Source organism: Anas acuta, chromosome Z (genome assembly GCF_963932015.1).
Source record: "Anas acuta chromosome Z, bAnaAcu1.1, whole genome shotgun sequence".
NCBI classification, from domain to species: domain Eukaryota; kingdom Metazoa; phylum Chordata; class Aves; order Anseriformes; family Anatidae; genus Anas; species Anas acuta.
Genome location: NC_089017.1, coordinates 25,736,144 through 25,751,858, shown reverse-complemented (window position 1 = coordinate 25,751,858; position 15,715 = coordinate 25,736,144). Strand labels below are relative to the sequence as shown.

The window sequence follows — 15,715 nt, the reverse complement described above, 5'->3', positions numbered from 1 at the left end:
GATATCTAAAGACCTACTAATCCACTGAATAGAGGACGTTACATTGGAAGTTTCACAAGACCTTCACAAATACATTAAATGCACAGACAGAGAGGAATAAGCTTTCTCACAGAACACTGCAATTTAAATAATAAAAACACCATATAATCTTCTATCTCCTTTGTTAAATTTTCCATTATTTTTGATCCCAGATCAGAATCATGCAAACACTTAAGTTGATGTTAGAATTACCAATTTACAGGTTTCACATTAATCCTGAATACCTAGTGAATTCCCACAACAAGACTGCAAATCTAGAAAAAAATACTGCAATCTAGAATTCAAGTTCCGTAGCAGATTCATGCTTTTATTAATTACATGAAATTAAGCACTCATTAGCTCTACATTAAGTCTACAAAAGCGGTTATTTTGTGGTATTATTTTGTGCAACCCCAATTTCACACAGTCTTTTGAGATCTGGTAGACCTCTTCTATCCCTACTCTCAATACTTACATTTCATCATCTGTACTCTACCCATCCTCTTCCCTACTCACCCTCTCATAAATGATTACACAGAACACAAAATGATGATTCAAAACAATTCCTTCAGAAGAGCCAAAGATCAGTATTCAAAGATTAGGGCACAGCAGATAGATTGCACAATGATTTTCACCTACAAGATAACAGACCATCTGGTTCAAAATTCTCCAATCAATTTAAAGAAACTGATATTCTAAATATCTAGAGAAGATCAGAATGATCTCCAAGATAAGAACATGATTCAACATATGGTGGACAAATGTTTGGGTACAAACACATACACTGCAGGTAGAGTACATTTATACAGCAAACAGAAGGTCCCACTCAAGCTTTTTAACAGCCTTATGTAGTTAGCACGAGCAACAAAAGCAAAGATTATGTGAAAACACAGGCTTCAGACTGTGCTGAGAATCAAAAACATGCTCTCAGATAACTCCACATACATACTCTGTCAAGTAACATAAACCAAAATAAGATAACTTTACACAAGGTAAACAATGCTATTTGCGCTAATAAAACTGTTTTGGTTGTTATCGGTAGGCCAGTGAAGACTATTCCCCTTTACTAGAAAATGTCACCTTTATGGAATTTCTGGTTTTATGATCCATTTTCCAGACACAAGTCAAACCATTCTCATCTTTATGGGAAGCTGGCAGCAGAGGCTACTAAGCAGATTGCCAGCTGTATCTGACGAAGACAAGATTCAAACATGCATACAACACTGCTGCAGTGAGACACACTAAAGAGTGCATGAAAATGATCAAGGAAAAAGACAAATTCAAAATAAGGCTGGCTCAATTAATTATTGAGGGACAGTGAGCATCGTTACCCATACAGCTTTATAACTTTTTTTCCAACCTAAGGCTACAGGTTGTATCAGGTGACCAGTTGTATCATCACCAGTTATCTCTCATGAAAACTGAATTGGGTTGGGTTTTATCCTCCAGTTGATCAGCATTCTTAAAACAACTGGAATACTTCCATATGCTACTAGTAATGTGTTCGTAGTGATTTCAGTTAAACCACTTGGCTATGATTTTAAATGAACAAATTATGGTATTTTTCTTCTCAAATTAGTAATTCGTAAGCATGCAAGTAGAATCCACAAGGCAAGTGACTAAATATTATCTTATATGATCAAAGATATCACAGTCTGGCTGGAAATTAAGTAATTATTTAACAAACACACAAAAATCATATTCATAGGGAACTTTCAAATCAAATTCTAACCAGGGAATGAATGAGGCCATAATTCCTATCTTTTTCTTCACTTTCACACTCAAGTCTTCACCTCAAATTTCACATTAAGCATGTAATATTTTTATCTTATTAATACTATTTGAAAATAAAAATATAAAATTTGCATCATAGGAGAACATCCTAAATTGCAAATACCTTTAGTGTAATTTAACTTTACGGTAGTTAAAATTAATCCCAACTAAGTAATTAAGAAAGAAAGCTCAAAATTAAGGTGATTTTTCACTTACGTAGATATTCATTTAAAGGACTGCAGAACATACAAAGTATCAATCATAGTTCAGAGATCGCAAGATCTACTCTTGGAACACGGGCAAATAAAGATTGCGTTTTCTAGTCTATTTTCTACATTTTGCTTTGGTAAGTATACATAGAAATAAGATAACATCTTAAAATTAATTTGCCATGATTTGAATTAATTTAATTTAACTTAGTGTATTGTACATAAAAGAAATTCAGAGGATAAGTTTGCATGGCAACATTCCTCACAAAGCAGCAGTGGCAATCTGTATGCTGTATAAAGCAAAGAGTACAAAAGACACAAAAGAAGAAAGTTCTGTGAAATATAAGTGTTATTATGCCCAGATGATTATGTTACAGCCCTGAGTTTATTATCTCTTATATGTGACTTTCTTGACTCACTTAACTATCAATTGAGATAAATTCCAATTCTTCAGCAGCTGCAGTTTTCAGATGTTAAGAGCCTTACAAATTATGCAAGTTCTACATCAAATTCCATTTAAACAATTATTTGTAGTCATTTTCATATGTAACAGGTAATGACTTCTGCATCAAGTAGATTAATTAATACTATATAACATACAAAGCTCTTTCTAACACCACTACATACATAGAATGTTTCAAATTTTTACTTTAGTTTCTTCTGCAACATAACTGAACATCAGATAGATGTCATCTCTTCTCTAAAATAATTTCTGCAATTAAATCAACCATTAAAAGAACTTGAAAATCCTTCCAAATGTCATTTATGATTTGCCACGCTGCTGCTATTCTCTTTATTTTCTAACCCATTTTGTGAAACAAAAAATCCTTAAGAATACCACAGTATTACAGATTAACATAACAACAAGTATAAAAATTGCAGTAACAGCTCACTTGAGATTTTTATTACATTTATGTCTACATAAAATTGAAAAAAATCCTACATAAATGAGAAAGCAGCTGAAGGGCAAAATCAAACTGTTGCCTTTATTAGAAGCAAGTCTAATGTCTTTCAGATAAAATATTTGTAGGTGCCAGTCAATCAAGATTTCACTGGAAAGCAAAGATGAGAGCATTCATGCACAAAAGGTATGTATGATAATTGTGATGTGCAGACAAGATAATGGAAAATATACTAACCTTCCTTTAATTTTAATGTATCAACTGCTGCCTTGACTTAGACAACCTGCCACATTTAATGTAATATTTTATTATTTTAATTATTATAGGAGCATTCAGTTGATTCAGTAAGCATTAGTCAGCAGTTAGCCTTCCTGCATAAACTACTTTTCTTCAGATGTTGCAGTCCTATAGAAATATGACTGAAAAAAATTAATAAACATTAAGTATTGACTTGTTTATGTTATGTTGCATTAATATTTAACATTAAGTAAATTATAGCCATGTCGCTAACTTTTCATATTCACCTCAATAACATACCCTTCTGTATCCCTACCCTAAATTTACCCTACTGTGAAATTCAAACTGTATTTTAGCAGGCAGCTGTTGCAAAGTAAAAGATCAGAGAAGTCTTAACCTCTATAAGTATAATCAGAAATGGAAGTTTACAAATAAGTGAAAGTATGTTAAAATGAGCATAAAGTTCATCATCTGTATGTTTAGAACTTCTTAGAACTTTCTTAGAAGAACTGCATCTTCCATACTGTAAGCTACTAGCTGGACCAAAAATACCATGAAAACACCCTATTCACCGAAAAGCAAGGTAGGAGTCAAACACTGAAAATTTAGGAAATTTCAAAGATGGTGTTTGTCTGTAAAACTAATTCGCATACCTTACATTGCTTTTACAGTAAAAATCTCAACATGAGCATGTAATTTTCCAACAGAAACAAATCCAGTTTCACCCACTGAATATAATAAATAACATCTGAAATTTTATCGTCACTGTTCAATATCCGATCCTATCTTTTAATTGCTACTCACTGTTCAAAACCTGGTTCTGAAATAAAAATAATTAAGTTTTGATCATACTTATCATGATTCATCAAGGAAAGTAGACTTCTATTCATCACACACCTTTATAACTTGTAGCACTAATTATAAGCAGTAGTACACAACTTCCATGCAGGTGTGCACTGAAAAAGGCTGATTTGGCATGCTTGGGCAGCTTCACTAAATAAAGCTAAGGATGACTAATAATCAAGGAACTGCGTTCCTGTTCCCAGCTGTGAAAGAAGGTGTATGTGTATTCCAATGCCAATGCTCCTTAGGCCTGACCCCTGCCTGTCTTGCATTACTGTAGTAGTTCTAGCCCTAAGAACTGTTGCACTGGGTGAGCCTGAAGTCCTATTTAGCCTACTACCCAACTCTAACGAAGACATTCTGAGATTAAGACACTGCTTCCCCCCACCATATATCCTATCAGCTTGTGACAAACAGAAGCTTTGGAAATTTCCATTGCTCCCCCACGCTTTGTCCTGTTCCTCTTACTGTATTGAGACACTATTAGAAGCAATAAGAGGTCTGAGCACTCTCACCATACAGTCTGCTAATATTATAGAAGTTTACAATATGCAACATAAATTCCCATGAAAATACGTGTGGTTTTTTTTTGTTTTTTTTTTTTTTCCACAGAATCACAGAATTTCTAGGTTGGAAGAGACCTCAAGATCATCAAGTCCAACCCCTAACCTAACACTAACAGTCCCCACTAAACCATATCCCTAAGCTCTACATCTAAACGTCTTTTAAAGACTTCCAGGGATGGTGACTCCACCACTTCCCTGGCCAGCCTGTTCCAGTGCCTAACAACCCTTTCGGTAAAGAAGTTCTTCCTAACATCTAACCTAAAACTCCCCTGGCACAACTTAAGCCCATTTCCTCTCGTCCTGTCACCAGGCACATGGGAGAACAGACCAACCCCACCCCACTACAGCCTCCTTTAAGGTATCTGTAGAGAGCAATAAGGTCGCCCCGAGCCTCCTTTTCTCCAGGTTTTTTTTTGGTTTGGTTGGTTTTGTATTTAAAAAACATTTAGCAAAGCATGCCTATCAAAAATAACTTACCTCTACAGATTTGGAAAGTAAGTCTAATATCCATGGAAAAACAGGTTATGTCAAAGAAAAATCTGAGATCGTTTTTTTTTTTTTTTTTAAAGCCTGTACCAAACAGTGCCATCCTTCACTTTCAGTTAATTCTTAGAAAGAAGTAAACACGTGTTGCTGAAATTGCCTATTCTCCTTCTCTCTTCCCCCACTCTTTATTAAAAAAAAAAAAAAAAGGAATTAAAAAAAAAGAATAAAAAAGGTTTGGATAGAGTCATTATAAAACATTTAAATGTGAGTAGCTCATTTTAAAATGCTGCACAGCTATAACAGTCAATATGAAATTCTGTAATAAGCATTAGAGCAGCCAAAACATATCAAATGCAGATACTGAGATCATCTTCCCAGAAAATGTCAGAAGTAGACGTAGAGAATAGTTAAAATACAGCATCAAATCTTTGCTTCCCCTTTGTAATCTGCCAAGGTGTGTGTCAAAGAATTCCAAAGCCAGAATCAGCTCCTACATATCCTCTAGCAGATTTCTTTGCCAGCATAGTTCAGTCTCCCCCTGAATCCACGTAAATTTTTATTATTATTATTGGATTTTAATCTTCTGAGAACCTTCAGAGTCTGCATATGTACTGGAAGATCCAATGAACACTCACCATTTAGTCACCTTTTCCATGCCAATCACCACAGGTCTTTATCATACCTGTTTCCATTTTATTCTTCTCCAGAATAAAAACTTATAAATAACGTTAACAGTCCTTTATATAAAGTTTTCACCACTGTCCCTCCGCTGTCTCTCTCTGAACCTTCTCCATATCTCTATCCTTTTACTCCCAGCTCATTTCCTATAAATCTTACAAATATCTATTAACCTATCTTAGCATAAGTCCATGTCACTTGCCCTGTCTATCACATGCATCAATTTGCTTATCAGTGAAAATAATAGCCTCAAGGTATGCATATGAAGAGTTCTGTGCTTTTAAAGTCATAGAGAAGGATGGAGAAAGTAGAAAAGTGGCAATTTTCTCAACTAAAAAAAAAAAGGGAAAATTTAGGAACAGTATAAGTAATTATCCAGATTGAAATCTATCTTTTTGATGTGTTTGTCTTTTTTGTTTTTTATTTTATGAGTGTGAGCTCACATCTTCACTTTCACATCTCAGTGACACATTCATATCATATTAGTGATCGCAGTGACTAGTTTAAACATCAAGCATATATATGCACATAAACAGATACAAAAAGAAAATTAGAAACATTTCCAGATGATGGCCCTGTGCCCTGGTTTCAGCTGAGGCAGAGGTAATTTGCTTCATGGTGGCCAGTAATCGTGCTGTGTTTTATGAGAAAAATAATGCTGATTAACACATTGATGTTTTAGTTGCTGCAGAGCAGTGCTTGCACTAAGTCAAGGACTCCTCAGCTTCTTGCACTGCCCTGCTAGGGGTGCACAAGAAGCAGGGAGGGGACAGAACCAGGACAACTAACCCAAAGTGGCCAGAGGGACAGTCTGTACCATGTCATACCACCCTGAACAGTAACACCGGGGGGTTGGCTGGGAGGGGCTGCTTGGAGACTGGCTGAGCATTGATCAGCAGGTGGTCAGCAATTGCACTGTGCATCACTTGTTTTATATATATACAACAGTTTATTTATTTTTATTATTTTTCATTCTTTTTCTGTCCTCTTAAATTGTCTTTACCTCAGCCCACAAGTTTTTACCTTCTTCTGATTCTCTCCCCCTTCCCACTTGCTGGGAGTGAGCAAACAGCTGTGTGCCCAGTTAAACCCCAGCAGTCAATATCCAGTTACCAGCTTTCAATGGTGTTCCTTACATAATATCATTGATAGCAGGCTGTAAAACATAAGCTGTCTGACCAAGAAATATGCCTAATTATTTCTGCATTTATAGATAGGCACTCTAAATCAAGAAACAAAAGGAGAGCTGTAGCTTTATTTAGCTTATGTGCAAGAAGAATTTTCCTTTAAATTAGCCTCATCCTTAGATCTCATCCCCACAATAGTATCTTCTGCTCCTTCTCAAAAGATGCTCCTCACACCTCTGGAGGGCAAAAGCCAGTAAGTGCTTTGGCTAAAGTACCTTATTATGCCTGTTCACTGGCTGCTACCAAATAAGATTTAGAGTTGGTACATTTTGTCTGACTCCTCTTTCCCAGAGGTACTAACTAGGTTTCCGTCCTCTACCCTGTCATTAACTTTCATGAACCTTCTGGACACTCAACTATCTTTGACATTTCTTTGAATCAAATTTGGCTAAGATCAGCTACAAATTCAAAAGTTCTTTATGAAAAGCTATGACAAGGGAAAGAAAGCAAGGGCACAGAAGGAGGCAAAGATACTGGCAATGAAAATCTAATGAATAAAAAGGGCAAAATACCAAGTCTCATTTTCATAAACTTAACCAACCTAAAAATGCCAGTACAAAATAAAATACTAAGAAAAAGGCTTTGTTTCTTTAAAATTCCTCAGAGTACTAAAAAGTGTTCCTGGTTTGTAAACTTACTACTGACAGATAAAAGTCACACAATATTTAGAAGTAATAAAACACTGCAAGTTAGTAGAGAAAAATGTTTGTCATTTTGCTGGAGGTTTGTCCTTCAAACATCCTACATACAGAAATACTGAAAATATTACCTTGAGCTAGTCTTTCAAGTCGCTTCCCATGTTCTGGAGGAATAGCATACCTAAAATTCAGATGAAGAAAATGTTTAAAGACATGATTACTAAACTAAAAATTATTTCACATACAGTAAGTACCCCTAAAACATAGAAAACAAGAAGATTAAAAATGAAAAATTATGTAGGAAAAATATACTATTTTCTAAGAAAAAAATAAAGATTAAGTTACCCTAGAGAAAATATTTTAGCATATTTATAGCTTTAATATCATAATACAGTTCATATTTAATACGAACTGTATATTGAACTGCATATTGTATATTGAATTGTAGTTCGATAATTCAGTTCAGAAATTTTATATTCATTATTTAAAATCATGTATATTGACAATGTTTCATGATTGTAACAGGCCAGTTAAAAAGATACATTTTCTAAATGAAACAAAACCACGTAACAGAATAAACCTAATTCATACAGGTTTAGTCTCTGATTTTTACTGTGCTTCACAAGACACAAGAGTTCAACAGAAAAAATATGAGCATTAGACATCACAATTTTGTCTTACTGCCAATGGTAAGGAGTAAGAGGTTACTTGTCTTTGTAAAACATTACAATTAAATTATTTTTTTAATTCTAACAAATATATGCTCTTTAAATTCAGAAATTGTACAGATTGGAAACACTCTGTTCTAACAATAAACTATTTTTAGAAGATTCCATAAGCTATTTGCAACAAATGAGTAAGAACATAAAACAAGAAGAATCTGAGCAAACACAAATGCTTTACACATTTCACACATTTACTGCACTTAATAGATATACTACACGTATATCTGTGCATTACGCTTTATTTCTGACTTTAACAGCTTTCATTCCAGTTTAATGTTGCAACAACTTCAGATTGATTCTTCCTTGTAAAAAAAATACGGTTCAGAAAAGGAGAAAATGCATATTTAGCATAGTCCAAACCTGCATTTTCAAAATGAACATGCAGCTTTTTTCTTTTACTATATTGTGAACACCTATTTCATTGATCTTCCCTGTCAACTAAGAAGAAACAAGTGACTCACTTTGCACAACAACCCCATATCTTAAGCTCTCCTTTTCACCTCCACACACACACTATTTTACACTATCTCAACTTAAACTGCTGCACGGAAGCAAGACTTTTCCAAAGTCAGTGCTTTAAATAGAACAAGTGTAACAAAGCCCATGCCTACTGACAACCCACTCCAAATGCTATTAAAGAAACTTTCAACTTGACTCTGCTCACTGCTTGCAGTTTTAATCAGAATTTCCTTGTCTTCACAGAATTGATTGTTTACCTCCATTTATACTTCCAACCTATTTATGTCTGTTCTCCACTGCTTAAAACACATGCACCAGTGTATACATAATAATCTAAAAGTACGTTTGTATCTTTCACACACCAGTGGAGACAAATAGCTATGTATAGCATTACATATTCTATTGTATGTCATTAAATACACAACTAAAACCAGAACAGATAGTGTTTATGTCTTAAAAATAAATAAATAAATAAATACAGAGACTTTTCTTTACTTCTTATGTCTCTAATTGGACTGTAACTATTCTTGTATATTGTTCTTCCAAAAGTACGATTTACTGAATTTTTGTGGTAATAGAGAGCTACATGTTTGTTTGTACCTGTAAATTTAAGTACTCATAAATAGTCTAAAAAGACAAAGCTTGACAACTGAGGTCTCAACAAGGCACTTGAAATGATAAAACAGGGCATTTGACTTAACTGGACTACACCTATTTGTTTAATGAATCTAAAATTATCAATCAATAATTCATTAAGAAGGCAACCATGGACATACTAGAATGAGTCCAGAGAGCCAGAAGAATGACCAAGGGGCTGGAGCACCTCTCCTATGAAGACAGACTGAGGGAGCTGGGGTTGTTCAGCCTGGAGAAGAGAAGGCTCCAGGGAAAGCGGCTTTCCAGTACCTACAGGAAAGGTGGGGAGTGACTCTTGATCAAAAGCTGTAGCAATAGGACTAAGAGGAGTTGTTTAAAACTAGAAGAAGGTAAACTTAGATAAGATATTCAGAAGAAATTCTTTACTCTGAGGGTGGTGAGGCACTGGCACAGGCTGCCCAGAGAAGCTGTGGATGCCCCATCCCTGGAGGTGTTCAAGGCCAGGCTGGATGGGGCTTTGGGCAACCTGGTCTGGTGGGAGGTGTCCCTGCCCATGGCAAGGGGTTGGAACTGGGTGATCCTTAAGGTCCCTTCCAACCCAAATAATTCTGTGATTCAACACAAGCTACTGTTTTTTAACACTGTCTTTTTTGGGGTAACATGGTAGCATCTACTCCTTGATCCTTCATTTCTTCCCACTGTTGCTACTTTCCCTCTTCTCACAGTTAGAGGATGAGGAAAAGGAGATTGCCTTCATAGTATCATTGGAAGCCTCAGTTTCACTCTCCAGGCATGCTCGAGTAATGACTTTCCTTGGTTCCAAATACTATTTATTAGAAAACTGAGACTTATTAAACATATGAACCTGCCTTGGATATCAGTCAAAGTATGGTGACATAAATCTAACTGGATGCTTCATCTACTGCACAGAACATTGAACAAAATACTCCCAAGCTCTGTCTCAGATCATTGTCAGTGAAAAAAACATCCCTCTCAGCATCCTTAGCCAGGTCATGTAACACCTTCAACACACTCTCTCATATTGCAGAACACTCCATCACTTTCAGCACAGAGGTAAGAACCACTGTCAAGCTGAACTGAAACACGTTCTACAGCATCTCACCGGGTTAAGTGTTACAGACTTACACTGCAGCTTCAAATCAGCTCTTAATAATGGCATTTCACTTTTCCAGCATACCCTCCTCTCTCCAAAGATCACTGAGTACTAGGGGAAAGAAATACACGTGGAGAAGAAGAGGCTGAAAAAGTATAGAAACTCTCACAGAAAACACCGTGCACTCTTTCCGTTACTGATCTCTTCTCTACACCTGCAGCGTTAAAAGCTTTCAGAAAAATATTTTCCCTCCTCTTGTGCCCAGCCTCTACTTAGCTACATTTCCAAACAGCCACTAATGTTTGTCTGACTCCTCATATCTTAAGGTCAAGTCCTGTCCTCTTCAGAAGTACATGTAATGGATTTTAAATGCTTTATCACTATGAGGCAAAGAGAAACTTTTTGGATACAAAGAAGCAGATAAATGGAAAGAAATAATGTTATTTCTGTTAGTGCTAACTAAACTTTAATCTTATTAGCTCAGGAGGACATATTTGTTAAAAATGTTGAAGAGACAGATTAAAGTTGAGGAGTCACTGTTTGTTGCTTGTTCAGAAGAGATCTCAAATACATACTAATTCAGCAATTAAAGGGTATTGCCAACAAGATAACTAACAATTATTAAATCTAAGTCAACAATTTGTGTTTCTGAAACATATACGCAGGACACGGATATAATTTCTATTATGTTTTCAAGACTAAATGCTTATACAAAATTTCTTAGTGTACTTTAAAGCTAGTAACTTCATTTTTTTTCTTTTTCTTTTTTTTTTTTTTTAATAAAAACTCAATCTTATGGAAGATTAATCCACTGTTTATATATGAACAGTGGCAATGTAAGCTCCCTGTCCTATAAACCTCAGATCCCCAGGGTAGACAATAACAGGCAATAGCCTAGTACCCATGATCACTCAGTCCTATCTTTAACTTGGGAAATACGGTTGTTAAGATAGTTGACTGTGATATGAACAAACAACATTCTGCAAGCAGGGCTGAAAATAGCAATGCACAGTAATAACTTCGGTTAATATTTGCTTTATACTCAGATGCAAAATGTAAAAAACCTTTAAGGAACTGTTTCCTTCATATCTTCTGTTAGATGAGAGTGAATTTATTTTTTCTCTCCCTGTAGTAATGGAGAGCTACTTCATTACAGTAAAACACAACAGTTTCACCCTGCATGTCAAAGAAAAATAAAATCAGTGCAGGAAAAAAATACGGATTTTACTCAAGTTCAGTTTTATTAACAATGTGTGGATGTTGCACAGAGACACATCCATATAATGATGTAAAAAAAAGAAGTGCTTCCTTTTCTTTAATTTTCTTCTACGTCAGAAATGAAATCTTTAGCATAACTCACTTGGAAGATAAGAATGACAAGCATGTGGATCACTTGTGAAATGGATTAACTCAAAGGAAAACACAGATGAAAATTACATACTTCAGAAGAAATAACTAATAGACATTTCAGAAAACACAAGACAAACTAGTATCTCCACAGCATTATTCACTTTTTCAAATTTCCATTTGACAGACTGTAGCAAAAACATCAGACAACAGAAAATAATTATACTACATAACAAGCACTTATTGAAAACTCAAACTCATTTAAATGAATGGACTACAAATATTTTTAAATAATGCTAGAGCATGATTTACTGTACATTATATACTGTGCATTACCTATCAATAATTTCATAGGTTTTTTTTCCATTACTTTCATGTTCTTTTTGCTCTCCTGGTCACAGTATAACCATTTGTTTCTCCTGATAATGAGCTTAGGTCAGAATAAGAAAAAAAAAAAAAAAAAAAAAGAAAGAAACCTGCTCAGAGCTCTTGGTTATCTAAAAAGGAAATTAAAATGGCTACGTTTCTGTACTGATATTAAAATGAGACTGAAAAAAATGCCAGAACAAATTTTGATTAGAAATGTCACTATATTAGTGCAACTCCAGGGTTTAAAAAAAAAAAAACACCACAAAAAACACAGGAAACAACATTCTATACAATTTGGGATTGCCTATCTGTAATAATGCTGCTGTGCCAGTTTGTGACATTAACATATGAAAATAACATTTCTGAAACATATACATCATCCTGATGCCTTGTAAAAGAGTACTAATATCTCCACAATATACACAGCAGTCTGAAACACGTTCAAAAGAACCACTGGTTTGGAGGGAGAAATATTTTTTTTTTTTTTTGCTCTCCCCCCAGTTGATGGCTTAAAAAAATACAATAAATTCAAATTCACAGGAAGTCTTGATTCCCTGGTCTTAGCACTTACATTTTTACCTAGTGACCAGCTAATGGAAATCAAACTTTCTAGCAGAACACATTAGAATCCAAGATTCCTCATCTATACAAAGACATCTTCCCTATTCCATGTTCCTCCTTTGCTCCCACGTAACGTGTGACATGGGACAGTACAGAATGAATTTCCTTAACCTAACTATTAAGGGATAGTCTTGGGAGATACAGGGTTGATATGCAACTGGAAAATAAAAAAAGAATTGAAATAACATTCTTACTTTTTGTTGGATTTTTGGTTGCAATCAGTAAATCCAATTTACATAGGGAGACTAAATCTATTTATTTTCTTCAAAGAAGTGAGCAATTCACCTACATCACCAGTGATGACTTAGGAAAACTTAAGGAAGATATTTTCAAATCCTCATTCATGCAGTTCTTAGTGGATTAAGCCACAAAATTTCTAATATTCCCCCCCTCTTTGTAGACTTGCCTACTGGCTAGACTGGTCTATTTCCCACTCAACTTCTTCACCATGTGTACTCTGTTAGGAAGCACCTAGTTCCACCCACTCACAGTACACAGAGCCTAAGCACTGAATTCAGAGTTCTGAGCTGCTTTCTGGGATGAGCAGACAAGAAGTTAAGCGTGGTATCACAGCTCATTACTTCAGGACTCCTTGCTAAGCCAGCTCCAGGTTTTCATAGATCAGACACCCTATTCAGCTGCAGTTTCTTCTCAATTTATAATAACAAACACACTATTTAAGCAATCCTAGTACTTGATTCATGTTTTTTTTCCTCGGAATCAACCATGTAGCGTGGTAGATGAGGTGCTGCTACACCAAGGCAGCACGTCATCATAAAATTGGGCAAATTGATCAACTGTAACTTGTGTAAATTCAGGAAAAAAAGACAAGAGAATTGTCACATTTGAAGCTCCCTAGCATTCGTACAAAGATGGGATTGAAACAAAACACTTCCAGCTCAAAGCTACTAAGTCTTTCAACAGTAATGTAGCAAATATTTACACATTTTTAAGACCAATATCTCTATATGATCAGGGAAGAAGTAATTGTCTGTTTTGTTATTCAACTGTCTGAAAAGTTTTCTTGGACTCTGAGAAAAGTCTTCAAGCAGCCAGAAAACATGCTACAGAGCAATCTGAATTTCTGTAACACCACAGTAGTTGTAAATCACCTAAACTATGTTAATAAAATTAAATAAATGCAATTATATGCAATTAAAATGTCATTACATTACGAATGTTGATTGTTAATATTCTATCGTAAATCATTATTACTTTCTAAATATTAATTGAATCCAAGCAATTATTTAGCATTCCAGTTTCCCTGTTACATTCAGTTAAAAATGCCTTGTTTTTAAGACAGCAATATGAGAATATTTATTCAAAAAAATGAAGTGTAATGTTACACTACACTTCATTCATGTTACACATAACTGCACTTCCTGAAGCAAAATTTAACATATTATATTAAAAAACATCCTGCATAATCTACTACTGTAGCTAAAAACAAATACAGTGATGCTATCTTCTGTCTTTATCAGAATTAAACCTTCCAGTTTTTCTTTCATTTCCTGTATACACTCGATGTATATACATATCCAAGATACATAACCATCTATTCTGTCTTTAATTAAGCAAAATAGCATGGCTACATTGGTTATGACCAATATACACTTAAATTGCATTTAAAAATAAAAAAATCAGAAGCCAACATGCAGTTTTAAGCTGTATTGCTGCAGAACTTCAAGTTTTCAGTCTGACACGCAAGAACTATTAAAACCTTAAGCATTCTGCATCCATCAACATATACTCTGTTTCTAGAAGAAGCTTCTATCTCCAGCTTTGTTCCACCATGAAAATCCTGGCTTAAGGATATGTTCAAGACATAAATTAAAATTTAAGTCCTCACCCGGGGAAACTGTGTTAGAAAGAGGAAAAAGGACAGTTTGTCTTTATTGGCTGCAAAGAATGTCAAAACTCACAAATACCTGTACTTGTTCTATGAATTGCACAGCTGGCACTGTATGACAAGCAAGGATATTCTGGTACAATGAGTCACACATTTTTAATTTAGCCTGTTTTCACAGAAAGTGAATTTTACTTTCATGCATCAAAAAGCAGTGGAGCTAAATGGTACTATAGACAAGAACACAAAGATCTCTGAAATATCAGTTGTTTCTCTTTTTTCCAAGGAACCCTTATCATTCTCAAGATAGAAAAGGAAGGTTGTAATAGCCTCTGAGAACAATGGCTACAAGATGACAAGCCCCTAGTTTCAAAGAACAGAAAATAAGGCCTATATTTGTCAAAAAAATATATATATATCGGGTTAGCTAGCAAAACATTTCCTGTGAGTCCATACTGCATGGATCAGCACAAAATTCTATAAACTGTCAGTCATACACTGACTTCCACACTTGACTTGTATCCCTCTGATGTCCACAACAGAAGGAAGAAAAAAAAGACACCGAATAAAATTTTATTTGCCCACAACAGTGATAAGGTGAAACAGCCCGTGAAGTTAAACCAAAACAGATGCTTTTTTGCACTGCAAACCATTTAAAGTTATTAATAATTTAACAACCTCAACATTTTCATAAAGCTAAAAGAAATTCAAAGCTATGTATGAATGTAAAAATCACTAAGACCTCTCACTAGACCTCTCTTTTCCCCTTATACTGTTCCATTTCAAGGCCTATAGATTTCATTAAGTCCTTTCTTCTCCAATTATTTTCTGTCCTTGACACCTTTTTGCAAGCAAAAAGTAATTTGTAAAGCAAGCATATGAGTTGCAAAACTATATACATACATAGACACGAAAACAACCATAATCGTGATTTTGAAAAGTTATCTGACATATTTTCTTGTTTCAGATGAGGCAATCAATGGAGTAATCAGTATGAATAACATAAACCTATTAACTTGCATACCTCTTGGTGGTGAAAGTGCACAGAGAATACGAAGAAATGAAATTTTATCTACACCTAACTATTGGAGAAAGCTCCA

At 34.9% G+C, this 15,715-nt stretch overlaps 1 protein-coding gene across 7 annotated transcripts in view; it reads right to left on the bottom strand.

The window, feature by feature from the left end:
- The window catches only part of KDM4C (lysine demethylase 4C), a 268,004-nt gene that overhangs the window by 219,816 nt on the left and 32,473 nt on the right, over positions 1-15,715 (bottom strand). For all 7 annotated transcript variants that reach the window (XM_068666441.1, XM_068666442.1, XM_068666443.1 and 4 more), the window contains one exon: positions 7,669-7,718. In XM_068666441.1, coding sequence (XP_068522542.1) covers positions 7,669-7,718 — 50 coding nt within the window. The remainder of the gene's footprint in view (positions 1-7,668; positions 7,719-15,715) is intronic.